The sequence below is a fragment of the Fonsecaea erecta genome (assembly GCF_001651985.1).
Source record: "Fonsecaea erecta strain CBS 125763 chromosome Unknown Scaff12, whole genome shotgun sequence".
Taxonomy (NCBI): Eukaryota; Fungi; Ascomycota; class Eurotiomycetes; order Chaetothyriales; family Herpotrichiellaceae; genus Fonsecaea; species Fonsecaea erecta.
The window spans coordinates 707,352-732,613 of NW_017387255.1; the positions used below are offsets into that span (position 1 = coordinate 707,352).

Here is a 25,262-nt window from a genome sequence, read left to right on the forward strand (position 1 = left end):
CATGCAGTCGAGATCGTGATTTCGCCTTCCGCCAGAAAGTCCTTAAGGCCACTCAACTCGAGAGGACATTCTTTTACAGGTGTCGAGCTTCTAGTCTGATAAGGCCGTCTCTACCTGACTATTAGACCATGGTTCACAATCTAGAATACGACATGGCTAGCTCAACAAACCCCAATGAATCACGACATCCAAGCAAATCCTTCGACCCGACAGTTGAGCGGGTACAAAGCAGCCACATAACGCCTCCGGCATCCTCTGAAAACTCGAGATCTATTGGCATCTGTGCGACTGGCGCAGACACAGCGATCTGTGCTACACATTTTGGAATCGAGCTTGAATTTGTTCTAGCTTTCAAGGAGGATCTCTTGAAATCTGTCATATCGGAATACGATCTAGACGCTACTATCATTAAAAAGCTTACAGCCTATGAACATCGCTCTCTTATCGAACACGATGTTAACCCAAATCCTGCCTACGATTGTCGATGGAGGTACCCGTCGTGGGCACTACATGTCCCGGAGACGGACATGGCGTGCACATCCAAGCTCCACAAGGGCATGTTTTTCAACAGAATAGACAATAGAAAGCAATGGGTGCGACGATATGTTGCGGAACCCCTTCTCATTGCTCGAAACTGCTTTGACAGACAAGGCCTACACTCCAGCGTTGTGGGATGGCTCGAACCCGATCCCCACTGTCGAGATTCTCATGAGGCCGCAAAGATTCCTCTGACGAAACACCATCACGCCGACGAAGGAGCTGTACTTCGAAAGAGTCTGATCGACTACACAGAATGGACTATGACAAATGATCATACGGTTGTTGGAGCGCTTCGAAGTCAGCTCCGAGAACACTTGCTTACTCAGGGAGTGGCGGAGGATGATGTTCCGAAGTGGGATAGCTATGGAATAGAGTTGATATCGCCAGTTTTTGAACTGGCGAGACAGACGGAAGCTTTTTCACAAGTTGGAAAATATTTACGAGCTCTCGTCTCAAAGGAAACTTCGACTCTCGAATCTATCTGGGCTGGTGCGCATGTGCACATTGGATTCAATTTTTCGAAACCGGAAGATATACCTATATTGTTGCTTCAGCACTTGGCATATATCCTCATCCTCCACGAAGATCTCCTGTCGAGATGCCACCCTCGAAGTCGCTGTGGCATCCGACTTTCGAAGCCGACTTCCGAAGAAGTGGAAGTCGAAGACGAATACGCAGATGAAGAGTTCGACCCCCACGGTCCCTACGAACCACCGCCCGAGCCAACCGACGAAGAGTTAGAGGCGGAGAACGAACGAGTGGTTCTCGCTTTCGAGGCCCAGTACACTGGAGCCGATAATGTCAGCTCCAACGCGCGGTTTCTAAGAAAGCAACTATCACAGCGAGCCATACAACCCTCAACCAAAAGGATCAGGGACGCCATCTTCAATCCCGACGACAACATCTTTGACCTGGTGGCTTTATTACAACATAGCGATGCACATGGCAATCCACATCGGGGATATATGTACAATTTTGCGAATCTGGTCAATTTAGCACGTAATAAAACGAGTTGGAAGCAGATCAAGCCGACAGTCGAATTTCGGCAGCACGCGTGCACGTTGGATGCCCCTGAGTTGAGTAGATGGGTGACGCTTTTGGAAAGAATTGTACGTGTGGCGGAAAAGAATGCATATGGGACAACAGACCGCCATCCTCCAAATCCAATCGGAGGGGACCAACGGAGCTCGTTCGCAGAAAAGGAAGGCAACAAATATTCTCTGAACTCGACGACAAACACCCAATGGCCCTGCAGGAGCATGAGTGAGTTCTGTGGGAGATTTTTGAGCATGAGCTCGGAGGATGGTGAATATTGGCAACAGAGGTTTGAGAGATACAAGGATGACAGGCCGGAAGAAGTTGATGAGAAACGAGAGAACAGCACGTATCATGACATATGACTGGTGACTTTGTGGATGATATGGGGGATACTTATTGTGACGACTGGAGGACGAACACTATGGGCAATCGCTTGTTGTTTGGAAAGGGTGTGTGGCGACGGGCCATTTGGTGGGAATTTTCACGAGACAGACAATATGGTGTGGGAAAACTTACGTGACTTGGATAGCCTCGCTCGATATCCTGATGTATCAAACACCCTCGTTAGATGCTCTGTTGAATGGAAGACCTTTGGACAGCCCAGCATCTGTTGTCGCGGAGAGGTATTACATGTACCTCGTCGATTGCTTAGCCCTATTGATGTTAGTCTTGTCCGGCCGAATTCCGCCGGGTGAAGCGGCATGGAAAACATGGCAAAAAAAAAGTGACTCGCTCTTGCACGCCATTTGTCGCCGTCGTTGCGTCTTGCCTTCGTCATCTCTACAAGCTTTCTTCCCTCACGTTTCTTGTTTTGTTATGAGTTGATGCTGCATCCTCACTTGCTCACTCCATATCTTGTTGCTGACTATTGCTCTGCCAACTTATCTCTTAGCCTTTTTGTACCACGTTACCCAGATTGGCGAGTCTGTGTGCTCCACATGATAACCTCCGAAGTTGACCCCAACGAATGCCCTCACCGCCGTTGAGCATTCCTGACGACCCAGGCAGGCAAGATGTAGAGGGCACCAGTACCCGCTTTTCAGATGTGTCGTTGGCGCTCGACGGCGCCACTTCGAGCACAGAGTATTTTGAGAAACTCGACGGCAAGAATGTCACGAAACACCCAGTCAGACCGAGCCTGGGCCCCGGTATCTCCTCGCGGGCCCGTCGGCCTTCGTTCATAGACGAAGAGGAAGACCCCATAGCGACCGAGGCCAATGCTGACGGACAGCCTGACAAGTCGGACAAAGAAGCACCGGTGACATGGATGTCCTTGCCTAAGAAGGGACAATTGGCCGTTCTGACCTTTGCTCGACTCTCCGAGCCTCTGACGGAACGGTCTCTTGCGGCATACTTGTTCTACCAGCTTCGGTCCTTTGATCCAAGCCTTCCGGATAGCACGATTGCCAGTCAGGGTGGGATGCTTACCGCCTCCTTTGCCGCCGCTCAGTTCGTAACAGCAGTCTGGTGGGGACGAGCGGCGGATACGCCCTGGATCGGTCGCAAAAGAGTCTTGCTGGTGGGTTTGTTCGGGACCTGTATCAGTTGCATTGGAGTCGGCTTCTCGAAGTCCTTTGCCCAAGCACTGTTCTTCCGAGCATGTGCTGGCTGTCTCAATGGAAACGTGGGCGTCATGAGAACCATGATCAGCGAAATTATCAAAGAGAAAAAGTAGTCTTTCCGCCTTCGACTTCCCACCATGACTGTATGATCTAACTAGCCCAACAGATACCAGTCGAGGGCATTCCTTCTGTTGCCCATGTGCTTCAACATTGGTAAGTCATGAGAGCACGCTCTATATTGGCGTCGAACTGACCGACTCACAGGTGTGGTCATTGGCCCTATCCTCGGTGGCTTCCTGGCAGACCCGATAACCTCGTTCCCTTCTGTCTTCGGCCCAGGCTCTTTGATAGGCGGGAAGGATGGAGTTGGCTGGATGACCTCCTTCCCCTACGCTCTCCCAAACGTGGTGAGCTCAATGTTCATTCTGGCATCTGCTCTGCTCCTCGTGCTGGGTTTGGACGAAACCCACGTGGCATTGAAGGACCGACCGGACTACGGGCGAAGGTTGGGCAAGTATCTGGCCCGGACTCTTTTCCGCCGGGGCAAGCAGGAATACGAATACTCTGAAATTGGCAACCAGGTTGAGTTGCAGGATATCGACGACGACGATCAAGACCGAGATCCCGAGTCATCAAGGACTCCGGCCACAACACCCACGAACACCAAACCCGCTTCATGGAAACCAAATTTATCATTCCGACAGATCTTCACTAAGAACGTCATCCTCACTCTGCTTAACCACTACTTCCTTGCAATGCATGTGTCGGCGTTCAACGCTCTGGTATTCCTGTTTCTCCCGGCACCCCGGTCCACCAACGCCCATGCGAGATTACCATTCCTCTTCACCGGCGGCCTCGGCCTCAGCTCCGACCGTGTCGGGCTCGCCACCGCCATCATCGGCATCATCGGCTTTCCGCTCCAGATTCTGCTCTATCCGTCCCTCAACTCGAAACTAGGCACCTTGCCGAGTTACAGGTGGTTTCTTCCCTTCTCCGTCCTCGCATACGCCACGATGCCGTATTTGGCCTTGCTCCCTAATAAAGCATACCTGGTTTGGCCTACACTTACCGTGGTCTTGGCCTTCCAAGTCATCGCCCGCACATTTGCCCTCCCCGGCTCCACGATTCTTATCAACAACTGTACGCCGCATCCGAGCGTGCTAGGCACCATCCACGGCTTTGCGCAGAGCGTCTCTTCGGGAGCCCGAACCCTGGGACCGACCCTCGGAGGATGGGGGTTGGGGCTGGGACTCGGGGGAAACTGCGTCGGTGCCGTGTGGTGGGTGATGGCGAGCATCGCCGTCATGAACTGGTCGTTGCTCTGGGTCATTACCGAAGGGGACGCGGGAGCTGCCGCGGCGGCGGCGATGGGTGGTTGAAGTTGGGTTCAATATCTACGCGGTATATTGAGATTTTTGGATCTTGACAAGAGACCTATCATTCACGTATGTATGTCCATAGGGTGAGCAAGTCGTTTGGTCTGGTCTCGATCATGTTTCATTGGTTGGGAGTGGAAGGCGACGAGACCACTGGGGGTGTTTGTACAGGTAGTCCTCGTCATTTGACTCCCTTGACTCACTCGATGCTTGTAGGGAAAGGCGAAAGGAGCAGTGATGAGTTCAGTAAATGATTGATTGAATGATTGATTGATTGCGTTGGATTGAATTGGATTGGGTATCAGGATACCTCACATTCCCAGGACTTCAGGTGATCTATTAGTTAGACTACGAGAAAGAACGAAACGCGGTCAATGAAACGAAACGAAATGAGATGAGATGCAACAGTCTTTTCTTTCCTTCACGGTATATACTTACTCAACTACCTACCATCTATCCATCTAGTCCGGAGGAGTTAGTTAGTTAGTTCTTTTTCATTGTTCCTCGTTCGTCGTTCTCTCTCAATCATACATTCATTCATGACTCCAATAATTAGTCGACGCTATTTTGCATCCGAAGTCTCGATTTCCCAGCCAGCCCGTCGTAGTAGTAGTAGTAGCAGTGGGCGGACCAAGTACGTACGGGAGTGATGGGTGGTTAGGTGAGTGAGTGAGCGAGTGAGTTAGTTATTAGCAGGGGAGTGAGTGAGTGACCCTGATGATGATAGTAAATGATAATAATCTCTCTCCCTCTCCCTCTCCCTCCCTCTCCCTCCTTCTCGCCCCTCTGATCCAACCAACCAACGTGCCAACCATCTAATCCTGATAAAGGGCCATTAATCTGTACAAAGCAGGCACCTCCATGTGTTGTGTAAGTACGTAGTCATGTAGTCGTGTAGTCAGTCGTAGTCAGACGGACACGTCAGTCACCACGGACACGAACAATACGCTTTCAGAATCCCAGTCAGCCATGCACGCCCACGTCTAATCACGAGCCAACAGGTTGCTGCAATTGCCCAGTCTCGTGTGGCGAAGAGGATCAGGACACCGGCACGCAGACCTCTCCCCCTCTCTCGGCATCTGGGTCGTAAAGGTGGGGACTCCAAACTGACGAAATCAAATTTATCGGTGGAAGTTGAACCAGGTCGAATCCAGGTAGTCAAAGTCGCTTGCCGAGATGCGCTTGTCCAGAGGAGCACCGTCTTGCGCACCTCCGTCGACAGGAGGCGGGACGGCTCCGCTCATCTCAGCGTCACCAGCGACTGCAGCGTCCACGGCTGCGCGTTGGAGACGCGGCGACTGGTCGGGATACAGTTTCCCGCCCGGGTGGAGCGCCTCATACTGCGATTGCGGTTGCGCGGCGGGGTACTGGTCGTCATCGAACCCATAAGTCGTGTAAGGCGACCGTTGGAGCACCTGGGGGTCGTGCGCCGTCACGTCTGGAGCAGCTTTCCACTCGGGGGCGCTGGCGGGGGGATAGTCCCACGACCCAGCGTAGCGGTGCTGCGCGTTCTGGTCCAATTCCGGCTCTGCCCAGGCGTCGCTCGTGTTGGTAGGCGCATACACGGCGTCCATGTCGGGGAATTCAAAATGCGACGACTGCTGATTCGTCGTCCCTTTGTCAGCTTGTCGATTCTCTTGTGCTGATAGCGGTGTTGACGTCGACCTGCCGGTTTCTTGCAATTCGTCCCCCTGTACCTCGACCTCGCGATCCCTGATTTTCCGCATCAGCTGCAGAAACTGGCTGTTCTGGAACTTTTCGCTGTTGTCGTGTGATACGCTTGTGAGAAGCTGCCCGGCGGTGCGGGCTAGTTCATCAGCGTCCCGCGTGTCTTGATCTGCCGTACGGTCTGCCTTCTCGCGGTAATGAATGGCGTCGCTGCCTATCCGCACAGTCTCCGTTTCGTCGGGTCGGTGTATATCCGTCTCGGAGATCATGGCATCCGGGTCCGAAGCAACTTGTAATGCGCGTTGTTGGTCCATCTCTTGAGCGTGGGCGAACGCGTCCGCGAAGGCGGCTTCGAAATCCACGTCGGAAATTTGGACCTTTTGCTCCATAGACATCATCGCCGTCTGCGGCATTTGCGGCTGTTGCTGCAGACCCCCAGAGTATGACTGGTACATGGGCTGGGAGTAGTCCATCATCGACGACTGTTGAAACATGCCGGCATTGGTCAACTGTGGGACATCCCGTACTGCCTGCTTCCCCTGCGAAACCGGTGTGCCTGACCCCGACCTCTGTCGCATGAATTCATGTTGCCATCCGCCAAAGGTTGTGGACTTGATCAGCGGCGCTTCGGTGCGAAACTGTCCTGCGGGCAAAGGCTGCGGTTGGGATATAGAGAGCCGTTGGAAATCGGCGGCCCACCCTGCTGGAGCAGATGGGGCATGGTTCTGAGGATGGAACAGCTCGGGTTGCTGGAACTGGAACGGGTGCGGTGCAGAGGTCTCGAAGGCGTGGAAGTCTGCGTCTAGGGCGCCGGCTCGAGGGTCGGCGGTGCGGAAGCCCTACCAAAGTCACAGGTCAACGGCCGATAGCAGACAAGAAGGGCCTGGTCGACTCACCTGTCCAGGCGACTGTCTGTTTCCGACAAGACGGTCTTGCTGCAGCGTTCGATCGGCCTGTGTATGTTTTTGCAACGTCTGTAGCGGGTTCGAAGGCCCGCAGAGAGCATCCGCCATCGTTGCCAGGCGGGGTGGTGGTGTGGTCAAGGAGTGAGACCAGTTCGCCTTGTGCAGGGCATGTCTAAATAAAAACGGATAAGGAAGGCAGGATAAAAGTCGGGATTTTATCGCTCTCGGCCGCAGTTCGAGCCTTTGACGACGTAGGTAATAAGTACGGTGGTAGTAGTTGTTTGGCTGATGAGCAATTCCAAGAATCGCCATCGAGGATTTTGAAAGCCGAGGTTCGAGGGGAAACCGATGCTGCGGAAAATCGTTTAGCCGTGGGTATGGACAAGACAGGCAGGTTGCCCGATCTGGCCTGATGAGGAAGGACTCCCGAAGACTATTCTGTACCGAGTACTATTATCTGATAGCATTGTGCCTCCCAAATACTGTATAATAACACTAGAAATCCTGTTCCCGTCCCAATATATCACGCTGTTCACCTATACATGTATTGTCGCAGGACCAATTCAGACAAGCCAAATACCCGATCTCTGACCCAAATCACAGTATCCACAACCATGCGCCAGCAATGCCCATGGCAAGTCGCACAATCAACTCTCTCGCACTCCCGCGCACTTCATCTCGAGCTGCGGCGGAATTGGCTGCAGCACTAGCACTTGCACTTGCACTTGCGCTGGAAGCAGCCGAAGTTGAAGAGACCGTGCTCGTCCCGGCCGATGTTGCGACAGAAGTCCCCGTAACCGTGCTGGTAGCGCTTGAAGTAGAGGATGTTGTACTGGTAGTGTCGTTCACAACCCGGAACCAGTTGGCCGCAATAGGTTGTCCTAGACCGGCAGCCTCAGCAAAACCCGACATGTTGAAAGGATATCTCGCATTCACGTCGGCGGGTGGACTGAAAGAGAGATATGCCTGTGGTACGGTGAAGCCTTCTGGTTGAGGGTAAAGCAGCAGTGTGTATCTATGCGGTCCATCTCCAGCGGGCGGTGAGGGAGTCACATAGTCGGCGCCAACCGCCGTTGTGGAATTTTGTGCATGAGGCTGAACCGATAATGCATGGTTGATGCCGACAAGGTTGGGCTGGAAGAAGTGGAGCAGTTGCACTCGCGGACCGTTTCCTGTATTGACGTCCTCATCCACCATGAAGAGTATATAGGTGGCTTCTTGTGTAGCGTTCTCTGGCCCATACACGGTCGGGCCATCGAGTACGTCTGCATATATCAGCAACGGATATCATGTCTAGTCTGGGAAACGTCCGTACCATCTCTGGGCAGCAGGATACCGGGTGGGCTAACGCTTGTCGAACTATTGAGGAAGTCGACGCGCAGGTTGCTGTTGACCTGGACAGGGAAGTTTGGGGCAGATTGAGCACTGACAAGTGCAGCCAAGGTAGGCACAGCAAAAACCGAGAAGTATTTCATATTGAACAGGGATTCTGGGTGTGGCAGACTCTCAAGAAAAGTGCGATTTGAGCTGTTCACCGACACGATCCAGGACCATACCTTCGGCTTAAGTACTCATCTCCTGTGGGCCGTCATTGTGTCGGCCAAGGAACCCAGCATTGAGCCGGGTGGGTGATTCGTTTCTGCCCTGGGCTCGATCTAAAGTCGTCCAGCACCGACAAGTAGTGTATTCAGGAGGACGTCAATCATCTAGTCAGGTGCGTGAAACCGTTTGTGTTGCTGACAAAAAAGTCCTGTGAATGAGGCAGATTCCGAATATGGGAACACGGCCCCCATCCTCCACAGAGCTAGTCCGAAGAACAACCTCAATGGGGAAGCTCTGCACGAGATAACCTCGTTAGTCAGTTGGCGGGTCATCTCAACAATCATTCGCTTGTCGCAGCCTTGACCAAGCCAGGTGGTGGGCCTTGAAAGGGGCCGAAATTGCCAGTGTTACTCAAGGCAGGTCGAATTCTTACCCCTGATCGCCCAGGAGCCAAAGAAACGCTCGAAAGACATGCATTCGTCAATCCATGGCTATCCTTTGTATCGCCCCCAAGCAGCTTCTTGCAATTGTGGGTGAATGGGTATGCTCGAGTGACGGTCTCTTATTACCTCTTTTCCAACGGGACCACATTGCACAGTAAAGCCACCGAAGTGTTGCGTTACTGATCTCGCTTTGGACCCTCGGGGCGAGTCGAGCACAGCCCAATGCTTAGAAATTGAGCACAGGTAAGGCACTACTCTTACTGGAATGCCGCCCCAACGATTTTCGATGGCAGGTCGTCAACGCCCTCCTGCACCGCCCTGGAACGCGTCCAAAAGGTCCGGCAATTGAGCAAACAATATCGAAAACGAATAGACCTCGGCGGGGAATTGTCTGAAGGATGTCTTCGTTTTGTTTCTTTGAATGTCTCCCCCTACACTCTTTCTTGGCCAAGGAACCTTGTCAACTAGACCTTCACGAGAATGGGGAGTCCTCCGAAGCTTAAGCAGGGCGGTCATGTGGTGGAATAGATCATCTCGACCCTGAGCATTGATCTGATCAATCAAATAAGGATTTGGGACGTATCCAAAGTCGGCTGGCCCCTTGAGAACAAGGCGAACAGCAAAGTGGCATCCGACTGAAGTCCTTGGGCCTGTCCTTTAGCTTTCATGACTTGAAACTTCTTCACCCAGGGCCAGTTGCAAAGTGTCCGGCTCGAAGTTCTTCTTCTGTCCTCCTTCGCCAGGAGTCAGATACTCTCGTCCAGTCGACGTCGCCAAGGCGTCCGAGGGCGCGACAACCGTCACAATCAACGTAGTCGCTCAGGGTACAAGAAGCATGGCACGCGGGGCAGATGTCGTGGACGTGCTTGTGCCAGCTCGCGTTGTGGAAGTTCCACCCGGTCTTCTGGACCCAGAAGTTGCTGATTTCGCAGCCCATGATGGTGTCCCAATACTCCTCGCGCCGAGGTCTATTGGTGAGGCAGTGGTTGCATAAGCGCAAGTCACTGGGCATCCATGGCTTCAATTGAGTCATGAGCTCCGGGACATCAAAGACGGTCCGGGGGAGGAAGCCTGCATATTTTGGCGACGTGGGCGAGAGGGACAGCTGGACGTCTCGAGCCACAATCGCCATCCGTTTACAGGACAGCGCCAGGGCAACCTGAGAGGGGGCGTGCCCCAGACTTTCGTAGATAACGAGAAGAATCTCATAAGGCATCGTCAAGAGAACAGATGGCCCTTTGTACTGTGAGTCCAAATTGTCGAGGATCTGCCGACGTCAGATTCTCTGCCACAGGACGTAATGGAGACCCCTACTGTACCTCCTCGGGAATGATGAACCTGCACGAGAGTTTTCTTTCGAAGTCACGACTCTTTGCTTTGCATTTGAGTGGCCTCCGGGGCTCTAGACTTATCTCCTTTGGCTTCAGCCCCGTGCCAGCGGGAAATCCGGTCCATAGAGCCATAGGAGTAGTCCTTCTCTCGACGATCGAGAGAGCTCAGAAGAAATAGGAAGCAGACTGAATACCATGACAGGTTGAGTGAGTGCGGGACACCACTGTAATGAGCTTCTCTCTTTATCCTTATGCATGAGCTGCAAGCTCTTGGGCCTAGATCTTCGAACAGCAGACGAGGTCGGTGAAGACGTGTTGTAGATAAGCGATGAGCTCAGCTGCTATACCTATTATATTCTAGTGACTGTTAGACCCGGCAGGATCCGCCTTCGCGTGTTTGCTCATCTCGCTTTCCCACTTCCTCAAATCTCAATTACGATTTTCCCATTTGTTCTACCTTCCCAGATGTCCTTCAGTCCCTCAGTCGCCTTGGCTAAAGGTAGGACTTTCCCAATGTACGGCTTGATCCCGGCCGTGGTCACAAAATCTAGCAGGTTGACGAATTCGTCGCGCGTCCCCGTGTAGACCCCTGTCAAAGTGATCTGGTTTGCCAGAAGATGCAACAAGTCGATCGTGACATTTGGCGAAGCGCCCTCTGAATGAATTCCGCACGACACGATCGTCCCTCCTGGTTTGACAGAGGCTAGAGAGTGTGAAATTGTCGATGCCCCCGAAGTGTCGAACACAGCATCCACGAGATACGGCAACTTTGCGCCAGGCTCGAAAGTCTTTTGTGCACCAAGCGAGATTGCGAGGTCGCGTTTCGCTTTTGTTCGGCCTGTTGTCCATACACGAAAACCAGCGGCAGAACCCATCTGGATGAGCGCCGTCGTCACACCTGCATATCGCAATACGTCAGCTACCACCACGCAGGATATCGCCTAGTAAATCCATATCGCTGGGTTGGGTGCTTACCACCGGATGATCCTTGTACCAGCATGGTCTGTCCGGCTCTGAGGCGTGACTGGGTGAACAACATGCGGTAAGCTGTCAGCCAGGCGATCCCCATAACGCTGGCAGACTTCGCATCCAGCCCTTTTGGCCTGGGCACAGCATTTCTTTTGGGAATCATGGCATACTCAGCCAGGTTCCCTTGGACAAGTTCGCCGAAGACATGCCTTTTAGGATCGATGGTCTCATTCCCTTTCCATTCAGGATCACCCATGTTTGGATAGATGGCAACCTCAGTTCCATCGTCAAGGACCCCGGCCCCTTCATTACCCAAGATCATTGGGTAGCGGACCTCATGCATGAGCAGCCCTCGCAACGTGAAAATGTCGTGGAAATTCAGTCCCACCGCCTGCATCTTCACCCGGACCCACCCTTCCTTCGGCTCTGGGAGATGCCTTTGGCCCACCCGGACTGATGACAATGGGTCCTGAGGGCTCGCCACTGAGGCATAGACTGCCCGCATTGTCGGTTTCTCAGGATCCACATCGCCCATATCAAGGTGTGTGATCTTGCCGTCCTTGACCGTGGCCACAAGAAACAAGTCGAAAGGTTCGTGGATGCCGAATTCCTTGCCAAAGTCTCCCTCCATCATGATGTGGGTGCGCGTCTTGTCGTCATTTTGAACCGCCCGTTCGAGTATGTTGACTCTTGCCTGGTGACCTATGATTCCATGCTCGCACAGCATGGTAATCGAATCTCCAGTAAAACTCTTTCCATCGTCGATGACCTCAGCATCCGGTGCAAAGGCACTCAACATGAGTTCGAGATTTGCCGTGTTGATGCCCTGCAGAAACCGATCAACGGGGCTGTGAGGAGAAGCCATCGTGGAAGCGGTTGAATTTACGAAGCTGTTTGGCATCTGCGAGCTGGAGGAGACGAGGACAGTATATATCCTGGAGACGAGGCACGATATTGATGTCTGTGCTCATTGGCTCCCTGCCAGTTGAGGTATAGGGTGATAGGCGCGAAGCATAAGCCAATAATCAATGGCAGGGGACATTATGTAAAGTCATGGCTGGCTGATAGCACGTGACCTCAGCCATTTCGTCCGCATAAGCCAGTATCGGGTTGGCAAGTGGTTGCGTTGAAAAATCAGCCAGGCAATACCTATTACCTGTGTGACATGGCGTGATCCACATGTCAAACCTCGTGTACGGTTCAATCCAATGTTATCCAGAGCCATTGGGGTTTTTAGGACGGACGTTTCTCAAAACATCCAGTTGTCAGAGCACGAGCTCAACCAAAGCGATGCGGGAAGTCAAACTTCTGCTGGAGAGTATCACTTTGTAACCAAGAAAGCAGCTCATTGTAAGTTTGATGATTGTAAGGGGGCAAGTCTGGGCGGTCGACTTTGAGTTCGCTAGAATCAGATCGGTATTGATTGTGAGATTCCGTGTAACTTGTTTGACTGGTCTCGCTGTTCGGAGAGAGTATGATTGAAGAGTTAGATGGCAGGCCATGGGGACGTTCGCGCACATTCTCAGTTCGGGAGACCGCCCTCAACAGATCGACGTTGCGTAGTTTGGCCGTCAACGAGTTGAAGTCGGTGAGAACCCCCGCACAATCGGCTGCGTACTCTTTGTTGCTGCTGTGGTCCATATCGAGGATGGAAATGACGAAACCCACATCTTCATAGTCCTGTGCCTCGCCGTGGCCCAGAAGCTGGTAAAGCTGCAACGCGAGAGCAGCGTTGAACAGGTAATGCACGCTAGAAGCCGACAGCCTTGCAGGTCGTTGCAGGTTCAAAAGTCGATGCCACAGACGGACATTTGTTCTCGCAGCATCAGCACACAGATCGAGTTCAGTCTTGTGCGTTATCTCATGACCTGTTGTGCGGCCGTTCAAAAGCATGTCTGCTGTGACTCGCTTGACGTTGATGAACAGTAAAGGTCGGACAGTCAGAATGATAAGCTACGACGTCAGCCGAATGGTCCCTGGGCGTTTCAATCACCTCACCTGATTGTGCGCCATGTGCAGTTCCCCAACAGCTCGGTCCCGGCTCAAGTTTTCCTCTGTACCTATCACTGTGACAGAGAGATTTTCGGACCAGGATGACAATAGTCTCAGAGACTTTTGAATGCACAAGGTTGTCATCAGGGGTTCCTCGCTCTGCCGTGCAACATCATACACATTCGAGACTATGTAGTTTGAGACTCTGGCAAGCTCAATATGAGCACGAAGACCATCTGGAGGAGGCAGGCCACTTTCATTGGTCAGCCCATCGCGTACACAGCTTGACGAAACTAGATGTACCTTGAGTCGCGCGGCAGGTCTAACTTGATCGCGTCGTCGGAAATGAGAGCCGGTCTGCCCATCAAACAACTCAGCCAACTGGGACTTGTCAGTCAGTCTGAAGGCCAACGATCGAGCTCCGGACTTACCGGTCCAGGACATAAACAGTCCAAAACAGTCGTTTGCCTTGTTCGTCGACCATCCAGGCTCGGTGGACTCCGTGGACGATAAGAATATGCATTGCGATGCTGACGTAGATGTATGCAGCATCACGACGATTACTATTGAGCAGGTAGAACCCTAGAAGAGCCAGGACGGTTGCATCGTTGATGACTGAGTGGTCAAGGGGATTTCCCAGCAGGCCTTTTGCTCTCGCGAAGAAGGTCTGTCCAAATCCAGTTTCCCAAGGCGGTGCGCACTTTGAATTGAACTGGCAAGCAACGGCAAACGCGGCATTGGCGGTCACGACATTGGGACTGGCTTCAATGGACCTCACACCGTCGACATAACCTCGATATTCGTCCAGAGCAGCTCGGGCATTGATCCAATAATAGATGCCACCAGAAGCGAAAGTCCCTTCACCATCCTGGGCGGAGTGTTGAAATTCCGAGAGCATCGTGGCAGCTTGTTCCTTTGTCGCCGATATGTGAGGGTCGACCGTAGAAGTTAGCAGAGGCCTGCTATCGTGGGTTTGGTATTTCCCTAGTGCTGAGATGAAAGCCGTCGCATCCGGATTCGGGGCGCCCGCCCAAGCAGCTCCAAACGCCTGTGGGAAGACCGTCGCCATGTATTCTCGCAGGTGATTGAGAAAAGTGGCTCCTGAAGATTCACCGAGATAGCGCATTGTGCCATCTGGATCTTGAAGGATTCGCCCTTCGCGAAGATGTTGGGTGTCTTCGGCGATATCTCGACTCAAATGTTGGCCACGTGATCCGTCAGGCGAACTGTGCTTTGCTTGGATATGTTGCATCAACTTGTCCCTCTCACGTTGCGAAGGGATGGCTTCTGCGAGTGCCTGTTCCAGCAACGCACACCTGGCTTTGAGCGCGTCGTGCTCCCGACGTGGGATCGAGACGGTCTGCACGACTTCAGGATACAAACACTCGCGCGAAGACTTGCGGCATCGTTCGCATGGCTGGCCGCCGGAGCATTTGGCGCGTTTGACATTGCAATTATTGCATCTTGATTCGAGAAGCGGAGAGTAAGTTCCAGGCAGGCAAGCAAGCAATGCAAGAGGCAGGGGGGGAGATCCTACGCTTGTGCCACTCTCTTCCGTAGCTCCGGTGCAATTCTATTCCGCCTCGGGTTGACTGGCAGGCGATCCATGATCCATAGCACACAGCCACCTGAACTCACCTTCGACTTCCCTGCATGCGATGATTAGAAGGTGAGAGAAAAACGACGAGGCTTGGTGGTGCCAACTATGTACTGAAGAAAGAAAAGCTGCAGCTACGAAGCGACGCCCTCGACGATATATGTGTTTGTGGAGAAGGTTTGCCGAGCTCTTTGATTTCCTCGCTGCTTTGTCTGTGTATCCAGTATTGAGCACTCCATATCTACCCATTCATCCTGTATGCCTTGAACCTGGACACTCTCCTCGAGGTAAGGGCTAGAGGTACCTCTCTCTGACTCCCGGCTGGAGCAACCCGCTCCCAATCATCGACCCCGGCCAGCTAAACCAGGCCTTACTCGTACACTCTCCGGACTCACCTTTTACTGCTTCTGAAAACGTCCCATCCCAGAACATCACACCACAGATCTTCTTCCATGCGACAGCTTCTTCCTGGGTATTGCCAGTCATCTGAGCATACTTCCACTGCTGGAAGTAGCCCAGTGTCCACGGTCCGGGCGTATGAACGCTCCCTAGACCTCCAAAGGGCCCATCTCCATAGTATCCTCCCTCATTCGCATCCGTGAAGGCAAATTCCATAGTGCTGTGCCAAGCTTGTTTCTCGTTGCTGGTCCTGATGAAGCCCCACAAGGGAGCAAAGAGGGTTGGCAGGTCATTGGCATCGTGGTAAAATGTCCGGTGACCAAACCCATCCACGAGGTACGAGAAAGTGGACGAACCTCGCATTGGATCAAAACATAGGAAGTGCTTCAATGTTGCAGTACGCACATCTTCGGCGAAGGCTGCCATTCGCTTCCCCAACGGAGAACCCGTCACCTGCGTCATCACTTTCGCAAGCCTAGACAACGCATGCCATAGCAAGACGTGACTCGAGAAGTGGAACGGATATTCCACTAGATCATCGCCTGGAGTTTCATCGGTCGGGAAGAGTCCCGTGGACGGGTCTTTCTTCGATTCGATGAGGTCCAAGACTTGAGCCACAGCGTCCGACTTCAAGATTTCCTCCACAAACGTCTGCTCCCCTGGAAAGGTCTCCCAGAAGTCACAGATCTCCAGTAGCGGATAGCACTGTTGGTCTAGCTGGAAAACGGCCCCATCTTTGGGCCGACCTGTCGTCAGATATGATCGATGCCAGAATTTATGGGGTCGTTGTGCATATCGGAAAATCCAGGTCAGATGGCCCTTCACTGTGGCCTTGATCACTTCAGAGTAAGCCGCACAAGTGGCCCCCTCTGATAATCTACCTAGGTTCCGATATACCTGGATTAAGAATTGAATCTGCCAACTTTTTGGAGTCAGCGGCAACCCATAAAAGACTTCTTGATGCTTACTAGTTGTCTCTCATCCAACCGAGCGGTAAAGCAACGTGATCTGTGAGGAGGCAAACGGCATCCTGAGAAGGCGACAACGGGACCGCGCAATTACCGAGGATGTACTCAAGATTCCGGCGGACGATCAATTTGCTGGTCGTCTCTTGGTCTCGCCAGAGCAGCGGCAGTCCAACTGCAGGTGAGGTGTCCGGACGGCGAGACGTCTGAGAACTTATTGCCGGTCGCAAGTTGAACTTTGCTGTCAGTGTCCATGATGCCCGTGGCGGGATTTCCAGTGTCTGAGAATATGCTCCTTTTACGGGGCAGTCCACAAATGTCTTCTCTTGGATAGCCTCGTGCATGTCGACCGGCTGACCGTTGCTTTCCATATGTCCTTGAAGTTGTGCACCAAGGGGGGCGTTGGTGATCAAAAACCCCCGGCCACCATCGGCGAAGCTGAATTTATTCTCTGACTTGGGGATGGGAATCGGTCCCCCTTCAGTGAGTTGTCCATACTGATTCAGCGTTAGCGTTGAAGAGCTGGAGGGCTTCTGTTATATCGACATATTTCGACACGATAGACTTACCGATGCCCGGTTGACACTGATACCACAATCCATTGTGTACTTCAACTGGGAAGTTGAGTTGCAAGAAGACCTCACCTCGGAATATTGAATGACCTCTCCATCCTCAGTGACGCGCAAAGATGTCGTAATCGAAAGGCCGTCAGCTGTACAGAAAGATATTGTTGCTCGTCCCAACCCATCTAGGGTTATCTGGGCGTCTTGGGACTCGACATCAAAACGCAATCCAAAGCCTGGCTTGCCCGTCTTGATGGACCTCAGCATTCGGGCTCGGTACTCCCGTACATACGGAGTGTCCCTGAACCTGGTTCCATCGAACTGCTCATAGGGCTCGGCGAGAACAATGCCATGCTTCGGATGGAATGTGCTTATTTGCAGGATCTGTCGTCTTTGTCAGCGTCCCGTCCTTTTGACACCGCCAAAGCGATTAATACCGTTCCCTGAAAGTCAGTCGACACCGAAACACCATTAAAACCTATGTCGAGAGTCTTTAACCGCTTCGCGGTATCCCCGTGGTCAAATGCCATCGTGGTCAACCTCTATTTCGCCAGAAGACTCCGTGTCAGGAACTTGAATCGGCTCTGATCCTCCGGCAGCCGGAACCCCTTGATATTTATGGAGGGGATGTTGCAGAATAGAGCGTCTCTGAACTATTCCTATCGTGGGACATATGCCGTCCCTTAACATGCACAATGACGGGTACTCTACCCGCGTGTTCAACGAAGCTGACTTGGCTTTCTCATTTCGCCACGCGCTCCAAGCACACTACAACCCCCGCACTGAAACCTTGTCGAAACGAGATGGCTGATCGTGTCCGGGGTTCCTGGATGTTTCCCTCGCCCACCAGCACGGCGAGACGGCTTTTGACATCACCCTCCCCATCCTGGCCCCTCCACGTTTTGATCGTCGCTAGGAAATAAGGTGCATACACGCGGCTACTGTACCCGTACACGGAACTTCACCATCATGCCTACGAGCGTGTTATAAAAGCTGGGTTGCTGGCTTGAGGTGAGGCGCGGGGGGGATGACTTCTCTTGAGTGTATCCGAAAGGTGTCAGATCATAGTCCTAGGCGGTCCGTGGTTTTGAACACATCTCCCTTGTCGACCCTGATGTCTGAAAAGCAACATTTGGACCATGTTGAAGCTGGTTGGTCTCCCGTCGAGACGGACTCTAGGGCGGGTGCCAATGTGCCTGCTGGCCATATCCCTGTGACGAGTGAAGAGAAAGCATTGAGTAAGGCGTTGAACCGAAAGTTCGATAGGGCGCTTCTTCCATTTCTAGCTTTCCTATACCTTTTCAATGGCCTCGATCGGGGCAACGTGGGAAATGCTGAAACACAAGGTGAGTCGATCTCGCCTACAGTCGCGGCGCACTCCTTCTCAACCTGTCATTTTAGGCTTCACCAAGGACATTGGGGCCCAGCCAGACGATCTCAACCTGGCGGTGAGCTTGTTCTTTATCACTTTTGTCCTGTTCCAACCTCCTTCCGCTGCGGTGGGAAGATACCTTGGAGCGAAGAACTGGGTGCCTATCATCATGGTCTGCTGGGGCATCCTCACCATTTGCCAGGCTTTTATTAAAGGACGAGGTTTGGAGGAGCGATCTGTTGCCGCCGAGAAAAAATGTTGACTTGTTTCCAGCCACCCTGATTGCTACGCGACTGCTCATTGGTGCTTTTGTAAGTCTTCCTTGTTTTGCCCTGGACTGGTGCTGGAAACTCCAAGAGTGGTCTTTCTAGAGAGTGCTAACGACGGCGCAGGAGGCAGGCTTCTATCCTTGCTGTAAGTCTCTCCCGTTCAACTGGAGATCCTGTCAGCACAGAAGCGGTACCCCGAGCATGTATAGATGATGTTTCTTGAACCCTGACTTTACACGTTACACCAGGTGTTTTCTACTTGTCGACTTTCTATACACGATTCGACCTGGCTGTTCGCGTTGCCGTGTTTTACGCTCAATATGCTGTCGCAGGCGCGTTCTCTGGCTGCATTGGTGAGTCGATGGCACCGCTGTTAACAAATGGCGAGGACGCTGACGAGCTACAGCGTACGGCATTTTCCATATCAAAACTGGTTCGCTCAAAAACTGGCAATACTTGTTTATCATTGAGGGCGGATTCACTTGCCTGATCGCGATCATTGCCTGGTTCTGGTTGCCTCTGGGGCCGGGGAGTGCATGGTTTCTGAAAGAGAAGGATCGAGCATACGCGGTAGAGCGTATCCGTCTCGACAATGCGATGTATGCGCAGCACACCTATGGCGATAGTGGACTCGAGAAAGAGAGGTTGACGAGACGTGATGTATTGGAAACAGCATATGATTGGAAGCTTTGGTACGTCCTGGTGTTCAACATACTTGCGAGTGTTCCCGGTCAAGCGTTCTCTGTGTTTCTGCCCCTTGTCGTTGCCGGGCTGGGATATTCCTCCATCGAGGCGAACTTGGTAAGTGGCCCATGCCCTGCACGTGCAAGACACTAATGTGAGCAGATGTCTGTGCCGCCGTATGTATGTGGAGCAGTTGGGCTGTACATCTTCGCCATCAGTTCTGATCGAAGGTAAGGGATTCCGCCGCTATGTGTCTAACGACCTGCCAACGCCAGTACTTTTAGGAAGGAACGTGGTTATCACATCTTTGTTAGTCTGGTCATCGCACTCGTCGGGCTCATCATCACTGTGACGGTCCAAGGAAACGGCGGCAAGTACGCTGGCCTGTGCATCTTGTTGTTTGGCAGTTATGTTTCCGCACCGTTGACCGTGGCCTGGCTGAGCGGGAACACTCCGGGTAAGTTTATACGCTCCCAAGGCTCTTGAGAAATTCTTGCTAATGCTCGAGGCCCACAGAACCGGGCAAGAGAGCCCTCGTCTTGGGCGTGAATGGGTTTGGAAATCTGTCTGGAGTCATCGGCTCCCAACTCTTCCGTGCATCATATGCGCCAAAATACCTGATGTAAGCGCATTTTGTGGCACAGCGCAGCATGCTGCCCTTGAAGGTTAAGGGTTGGACGGGCTTGCTGACCTTTGAGCAGACCCTTTTATGTGACCCTGGGATTCATCGCGGTCGCGTTGGCGGGCTACCTCGCATACCGGTTCACGTTGGCCGCGGTCAATCGGCGACGACAAGCCAAGTTGGCTTCCATGAGTCCCGAAGAGCTCGAAGACGAGAGAACTAACCCTCGGAGATATGCCGACAAGAAGTATACTTTTATTTACGGTCTGTGAAGGCGTGTCTCTCTCCCTCGTTGGCAGGTAATTCAATCGCTGGGGCCGTGGTCAAAATATGCATCGTGTTGTCTATCATGTTGCAACCCTTCACTGCATCTATCAATATTAGCGTGGACTGTACTTCGCTTTGGCCTGGCCTGCTTGCTGAAACGCGAGCGCCAGAGTTCTACATATGTAGTCTTTCCAATGTCAGCAACGGGATGTATGTATGGGTGATTGATGGCGTCACGTACGTCCGCACAACACAACTAACTAACTCCCCATGGTGCTTCCTTGGTTGTTACTTATCGTGTCCTCCCTGTCCTTGAGTTCGACATCCTCTTCCCCTTTCCCAAGGAAAGAAATCATTATGCCAGTCGATCATCATGTCTACAAGATATTGCAATATTGGCCATATTGACAGATCCTGCTTTGCCAAGTCCTAGCGAGCATTCTTCAACAAGGCCGCGACGAAGGGTCCGTGCCCGTGCCCGCGCCGGCTGAGGATGAGCTGCTGGCCAAGATCCACGTTGTGGGAGACGAGGAAAGAAGAAAAAAGTAAAGGCCCCTTCTCTTCCCTTCCCTTTCTTTTCCTTGCTTGCTGGCTCTGTCTATCCATCTCGAAAGGGGGTGGGGGTGGGGGACATGGGAGTTTCCGTTCGTCAAGAGCGTCAAGAAGATGGATGGATGGATGGGCACGCTGGCGGCCTCCAACTGAGTTGATAGGTTGGTTGGCAGGTAAACAGTCTGTTATGGTGACCTCACGTAGTCTCAATATGGCCCGGAAGCCGCCTTTATTTCGTTACAGGTTTACCATGGTAGGTCAGTAAGAAAGAGAGCAAGAGAGCAAGCAAGCTGCCTGAAGGACCAGCCCGCCCTTTCCTCCCGTTTCGCAGCATTATCGAGGAGGGACGCACACATACACCCGCGCATCGTCTCGTCTCGTCTTGTCTTCCCTGGCGGCACTGTGAGTGTGAGTGGGTGAGTGAATAGGTGGCGAAGAGTGCGCAGGTGGTGGACTCGGTGATCGATTTATTTTCGGAGTGCCGGAGACGTTCAAGACGGCCATCGAGAGGGGTAAAGTTCGAACGGAACTCCTCAGCATCTTGTCCTCCCGAGCAGCAGTAGCAGCAAGCAGCAGTCACTCATCTACCCATCTCCAGTCCGCATGGCCGGAACCGTCGTGCTCGTGGGCCTGCTCCAGCGCGAACTGACCCTGCCGTCGGCCGTTGCGACCCGCAAAAAACTCTATATCCTGTGCGTGTACGGCGGCAGCATGATCGCCGACCTCGTGGCGTGTATTGGGCTTGATTTCCCATGCTGTCACATCACGCCCCAAGGTGGAGACGGGGAGCATAGCCGATGTGCCCGGGATTCTGAAGGATTTGGACACTGGAATAATTAAGAGCAGGATCGCCCTCGTTCCGGAGAAGGGTATGTAAATATTGAGTGGAAATCAGGGAAGGATAGTAGGATGAAAAAAACGGGAGATCTGAAACCTCGTGGTCGGTCCCCCGGACCGCAAACAAAAATGCCAAACCACTCGGGAATCAACCATAAAAAGGAAACGTGCGCTGGTTCAAGTCAAGGGGATATGAAAAGACAGAAATATCATTTGAGTCCCGTCACGCTTGCTAATGTCACAAAACTCACCAGGAAACACAAGAGCCATATTACAATGGTGCCAACTCAAATCCATCTCTGTTTTACTTCGCCCTCACCCAAAATTCTTCTCAATCTTCTTTATCCACTTGCCCACCCCCTTCTCAATCTTCTCTGTGTGTGACGGCTTATGCTGGGAGCCTGAGCTCTTTGACGGTTTGTGGTGGTGTGAATGGTGCTCCGCCTCGGTCGGCCGATAGACTTGAGAGTGGATGTCATAGGCGCCGGCAGCAGGCTGTGCTTGCTGTGCCTGTGCATAGTTGTAGGTCGAGTACCCTCCAAGAGGCGGAGCTGGACCGGGGGCGGGGGGTGGAGGTGGAGCTTGGCCAGCGGCGAGGTAGTCTGGGTACTGAGGCTGTACATGCTGCAGCGGTTTATGGGGTTGGCCGTTGATCGACTGGTAGAACTGCGTGCCTGGTGTTTGCACATTTTGTTGGCCAAAAATATGCGCATTTGGATCTTGCCCCTGAGGCACATACGACTGAGCAGCTACCGAAGGGTGACGACTAGTGTCGGAACCGGTCGTACTGGTGGGCGGCGGCCCAAAACTGGTTGCTACTGATGTCCGTGGAGAGGTCTGGATTGGAGGTGAAGCCGCGTGCGGCCCAAATGACGGTGGCACCGTCGCCGCTGCTTGAGGTCCAAACGATGGCACAGGCGAGACCGTGGCATGTGGTGCAAATGATGGTTGCGGTGCGGCGCCGTAGGGTCCGTACGCGCCAGGCTGAGCCGTGCGAGCGCCGGCAAATGGTTGAGGGCGCTGCTGAGGGGCGTAGGGGATGTCATGTCTTGCTGCCGCAGCAAGCCCCGTCCCGTCAACGGCGTCGATCGGAGGAGGGGTGTCCTCTCTGTGGGCGATCGGTTCTGGTGCCGCTGGCGCCGCCGGGTTGTACGCGAGGGGAGTGTAGTCTGTGGCCGGTTTCGAGTCTTTCACGGACGATCTTCCACCCATGCTGGCAGTGACTGAGTTTGGCGAGGTTGATGTCGCCGGACCGCCTGGGGAAGCGCGAGAGACAGCTGGAGGCGGGGGAACAGTGGGCAGCTGGACAGGATGGCTATGCTGGGCCGCTGGAGAATCATGGTGCAGCTCCTTGTATGCTGGATCTGAAATGGCCACATGTTCCAGGTTTTGAACCACCGGGCTGACCATGTCATGGTGATCCGGTTCCTCGTGCACATCATCATCAATGTCCAACTGGCGGGGTAATAGTAACCTCTTGAAAATGTCCAAGACCAACTTGGAATCGTCCTGATTCCAGAAATAGGCGTCGATCGTGTGGATTCGGTATTTGGACGTGCCGGGATCTCGAGGATCCGAACTGGCGAGACGCCATTCGTCTGGATCTCTCCCTGAACGGGGCGACGACGGGGAAGCGGCCGGCGCATCGAGTGCGTCGACGACGAATGTCACTCGTGTCGGAAATCGGTGAGAGTTGATCACCTTGGCACCGTCAAGAAAGCCATGGAAGGCTGTCTGTTCCGCTGTGCCAGGATTGATCGCGGCCTCGATGCGACTCGTCTGTCTCGTGGAGTTGTAGTAGAGGTAGAAGTAGCAGGCTTTATCGAAGCGATGGAGAGCCGGCCGCGGCGAGGGCGCCGTGAAGTAGGAGTGGAGGTCGACATAACTAAGGAGCGCAATCAGAGTCAGAGGTCATCACAGACATCGAATGACACCTTACTTACACAGTGGCTAGAGTCTCCTCGCCTGGAAATGGAGGCATGGTGAATGATGCGCAGCCAGACGGTCACGGTTAGTCAACGTGTTGTCCAATGAAGCAGGACAACAGGGAGGTGTCTAGGAGTTTCAAACATCACCTGGGCGAAGAGTGTAGTGCAGACTCAATTGTTCTACCAAGTCACCTTCATCAGGTCTGCAGGCGGGCGGCTATTGCGACGTGATTCATGGCTGAGATGAAAGTGGGTGGGAGTTGTGACCAGTCAGTGTGGCTGAGCTGGGGATAGTCAGCCACAGATGACGTCGACAAGTATTCGAAACAAAGAAGGTCTAATAGAGCACACCCATATTAAGCCTTTTCTTGTCGCCAGTACTCGGTACATACAGTTCCCCCAGCTTATCCACGCATGGCTATCACCACCGACAACCAGCCGTCTGCATAGCAGCCCCATCGGGCCAGCTCCTCCAGCTGGGCACTCATAGGAACGGGTGCACCATGCAGAAGCGGTGTGGCTAGGATGGGCGTCCTCCGAGATGGAAACAGGCCGGGCACAAGCTGATGCAAGGCCGTGCCCAGCGTTTGAGGTTGTCCTACCGGGACTCCTCGCGCTGCGGTAGGTAAAGTCTGGTTTCCGGCTGCCGCGACGGTGGGCGATATGTGTGACTGCAGCACTTTGATTTGAGCTCTACTCGGGTCTTGGTCCGGTGCAGACGGCAAGTACAGGCGTAGCGGGATATGTCTCATCTGGCCTGGTGCTGGCACCAGAGAGCCATGAATCCTAGCAAAGGTCGGCAAATCGTTGTCCTGGGTCGAGGTCCACAGAGCCTTGCTCTCCTGAGCCGACAAGGTCATGATGGGTTTCCCGGTGCCAGATCTCAAAAAGTCCGCCTCCTTGACCGAGTTGATGAAGGAGTCATGCAGCACGACGGGGCTGGCATCTGGCAGCATCGGCTTGTCTGGGTCGGCCGTAAAATGTAGCGTTAGCTTGAAGGGTAGAGGGTCGGCAGACGAAGGATCCGGTCGGGCATCTTGAGTCGACACCACGTAGACATCGTAGAGCAGCCCCAGCGGCAGATGCCATTTCAAGGGAACACGGTCAAATGTGAAATACCCAGTGTAGGGTGATATTGTCTCGGGATCGGCGATCAACGACGGCGAAAAGAAAGCGTGAAGGCGCGGCAGAAGGAGTGGAAGATACGACAAGCGAGGAAAAGCAATCTGCAAGCATATTGGAGTTAGTTACAGCCTTCGGGACGGCCGAGTGCACAGTTCAAGGGCTCTCACCAGGTAGGGGTCGGCGCCGTCAAAGGTACGACATTCTGAAGCGGCTAGTCGAATCTCCAGAGGCAGTCGAGCTTGCCAGATGGTACGCTGGAGGGACTGTACAGCCTCGTCCTGGGCCATTGATTCGAGATGGTGCGGTGTAAGTGGGATGGTTTCGGATGATGTCGCTAGCCTGAGTGCCACATGCAGGAGGAATTGGCGAGCGGAGAGGGAGGGAGTTGGACAGGGATTCGCTCTTGAAACAGGCCGCGATGGATCGGCCGGCAGTTAATGAGACGGAAGCCCGGATCAGAGTGGTTATCTATCCACTTTCCGAACCAGGCAGATTTGATGTCGCTGGACCAGGTGCTGGTGTCTTTTGTTCCGGTGGTGATGTTGGAATTAAGCGAGCGAGACAATGCAGCACGGGGCGCTTCTGACTCCTTTGTGCTGCGAATTTGCGCGAACCAATATCAGCAGAACTCTAAGGGAAAAAAAAGAAACAAATCAAAAGGGTATGATGGGGGCCACGAGGTTGTTGGGTTTGTGCCTGGGCCAGGTTTCAGGTCG

The 25,262-nt window shown here is 53.2% G+C and overlaps 10 protein-coding genes across 10 annotated transcripts; 3 read left to right on the forward strand and 7 right to left on the reverse strand.

Moving 5' to 3' along the window:
- Positions 1 to 128: 128 nt before the first annotated feature.
- AYL99_10826 (hypothetical protein) lies at positions 129 to 1,940 on the forward strand (the record flags this gene model as incomplete). The annotated part of the gene is made up of 1 exon (XM_018842332.1): positions 129 to 1,940. The coding sequence occupies one exon, from the start codon at positions 129 to 131 to the stop codon at positions 1,938 to 1,940; it is 1,812 nt and encodes a 603-aa protein (XP_018688493.1).
- A 605-nt stretch (positions 1,941 to 2,545) lies between these two features.
- On the forward strand, positions 2,546 to 4,519 carry AYL99_10827 (hypothetical protein; the record flags this gene model as incomplete). Its single annotated transcript, XM_018842333.1, has 3 exons — positions 2,546 to 3,249; positions 3,307 to 3,353; positions 3,405 to 4,519. The coding sequence occupies 3 exons, from the start codon at positions 2,546 to 2,548 to the stop codon at positions 4,517 to 4,519; spliced, it is 1,866 nt and encodes a 621-aa protein (XP_018688494.1).
- A 1,118-nt stretch (positions 4,520 to 5,637) lies between these two features.
- On the reverse strand, positions 5,638 to 7,197 carry AYL99_10828 (hypothetical protein; the record flags this gene model as incomplete). Its single annotated transcript, XM_018842334.1, has 2 exons — positions 5,638 to 7,023; positions 7,081 to 7,197. 2 exons carry the CDS (start codon positions 7,195 to 7,197, stop codon positions 5,638 to 5,640), a joined length of 1,503 nt encoding a protein of 500 aa, XP_018688495.1.
- A 489-nt stretch (positions 7,198 to 7,686) lies between these two features.
- AYL99_10829 (hypothetical protein) lies at positions 7,687 to 8,564 on the reverse strand (the record flags this gene model as incomplete). Its single annotated transcript, XM_018842335.1, has 2 exons — positions 7,687 to 8,354; positions 8,405 to 8,564. 2 exons carry the CDS (start codon positions 8,562 to 8,564, stop codon positions 7,687 to 7,689), a joined length of 828 nt encoding a protein of 275 aa, XP_018688496.1.
- A 1,192-nt stretch (positions 8,565 to 9,756) lies between these two features.
- On the reverse strand, positions 9,757 to 10,290 carry AYL99_10830 (hypothetical protein; the record flags this gene model as incomplete). Its single annotated transcript, XM_018842336.1, has 1 exon — positions 9,757 to 10,290. One exon carries the CDS (start codon positions 10,288 to 10,290, stop codon positions 9,757 to 9,759), a length of 534 nt encoding a protein of 177 aa, XP_018688497.1.
- A 537-nt stretch (positions 10,291 to 10,827) lies between these two features.
- On the reverse strand, positions 10,828 to 12,239 carry AYL99_10831 (hypothetical protein; the record flags this gene model as incomplete). The annotated part of the gene is made up of 2 exons (XM_018842337.1): positions 10,828 to 11,303; positions 11,381 to 12,239. 2 exons carry the CDS (start codon positions 12,237 to 12,239, stop codon positions 10,828 to 10,830), a joined length of 1,335 nt encoding a protein of 444 aa, XP_018688498.1.
- Positions 12,240 to 12,652: 413 nt separating this feature from the next.
- Positions 12,653 to 17,420, reverse strand: AYL99_10832 (hypothetical protein; the record flags this gene model as incomplete). Its single annotated transcript, XM_018842338.1, has 9 exons — positions 12,653 to 13,327; positions 13,373 to 13,619; positions 13,670 to 13,747; positions 13,798 to 14,726; positions 15,005 to 15,015; positions 15,359 to 16,284; positions 16,331 to 16,824; positions 16,897 to 17,274; positions 17,328 to 17,420. 9 exons carry the CDS (start codon positions 17,418 to 17,420, stop codon positions 12,653 to 12,655), a joined length of 3,831 nt encoding a protein of 1,276 aa, XP_018688499.1.
- Positions 17,421 to 18,004: 584 nt separating this feature from the next.
- Positions 18,005 to 20,109, forward strand: AYL99_10833 (hypothetical protein; the record flags this gene model as incomplete). Its single annotated transcript, XM_018842339.1, has 10 exons — positions 18,005 to 18,236; positions 18,292 to 18,483; positions 18,536 to 18,573; positions 18,655 to 18,676; positions 18,780 to 18,884; positions 18,938 to 19,332; positions 19,378 to 19,445; positions 19,491 to 19,672; positions 19,732 to 19,837; positions 19,917 to 20,109. The coding sequence occupies 10 exons, from the start codon at positions 18,005 to 18,007 to the stop codon at positions 20,107 to 20,109; spliced, it is 1,533 nt and encodes a 510-aa protein (XP_018688500.1).
- A 1,699-nt stretch (positions 20,110 to 21,808) lies between these two features.
- Positions 21,809 to 23,474, reverse strand: AYL99_10834 (hypothetical protein; the record flags this gene model as incomplete). Its single annotated transcript, XM_018842340.1, has 2 exons — positions 21,809 to 23,378; positions 23,437 to 23,474. The coding sequence occupies 2 exons, from the start codon at positions 23,472 to 23,474 to the stop codon at positions 21,809 to 21,811; spliced, it is 1,608 nt and encodes a 535-aa protein (XP_018688501.1).
- Positions 23,475 to 23,825: 351 nt separating this feature from the next.
- AYL99_10835 (hypothetical protein) lies at positions 23,826 to 24,833 on the reverse strand (the record flags this gene model as incomplete). The annotated part of the gene is made up of 2 exons (XM_018842341.1): positions 23,826 to 24,647; positions 24,714 to 24,833. The coding sequence occupies 2 exons, from the start codon at positions 24,831 to 24,833 to the stop codon at positions 23,826 to 23,828; spliced, it is 942 nt and encodes a 313-aa protein (XP_018688502.1).
- Between the last annotated feature and the right edge of the window lie 429 nt (positions 24,834 to 25,262).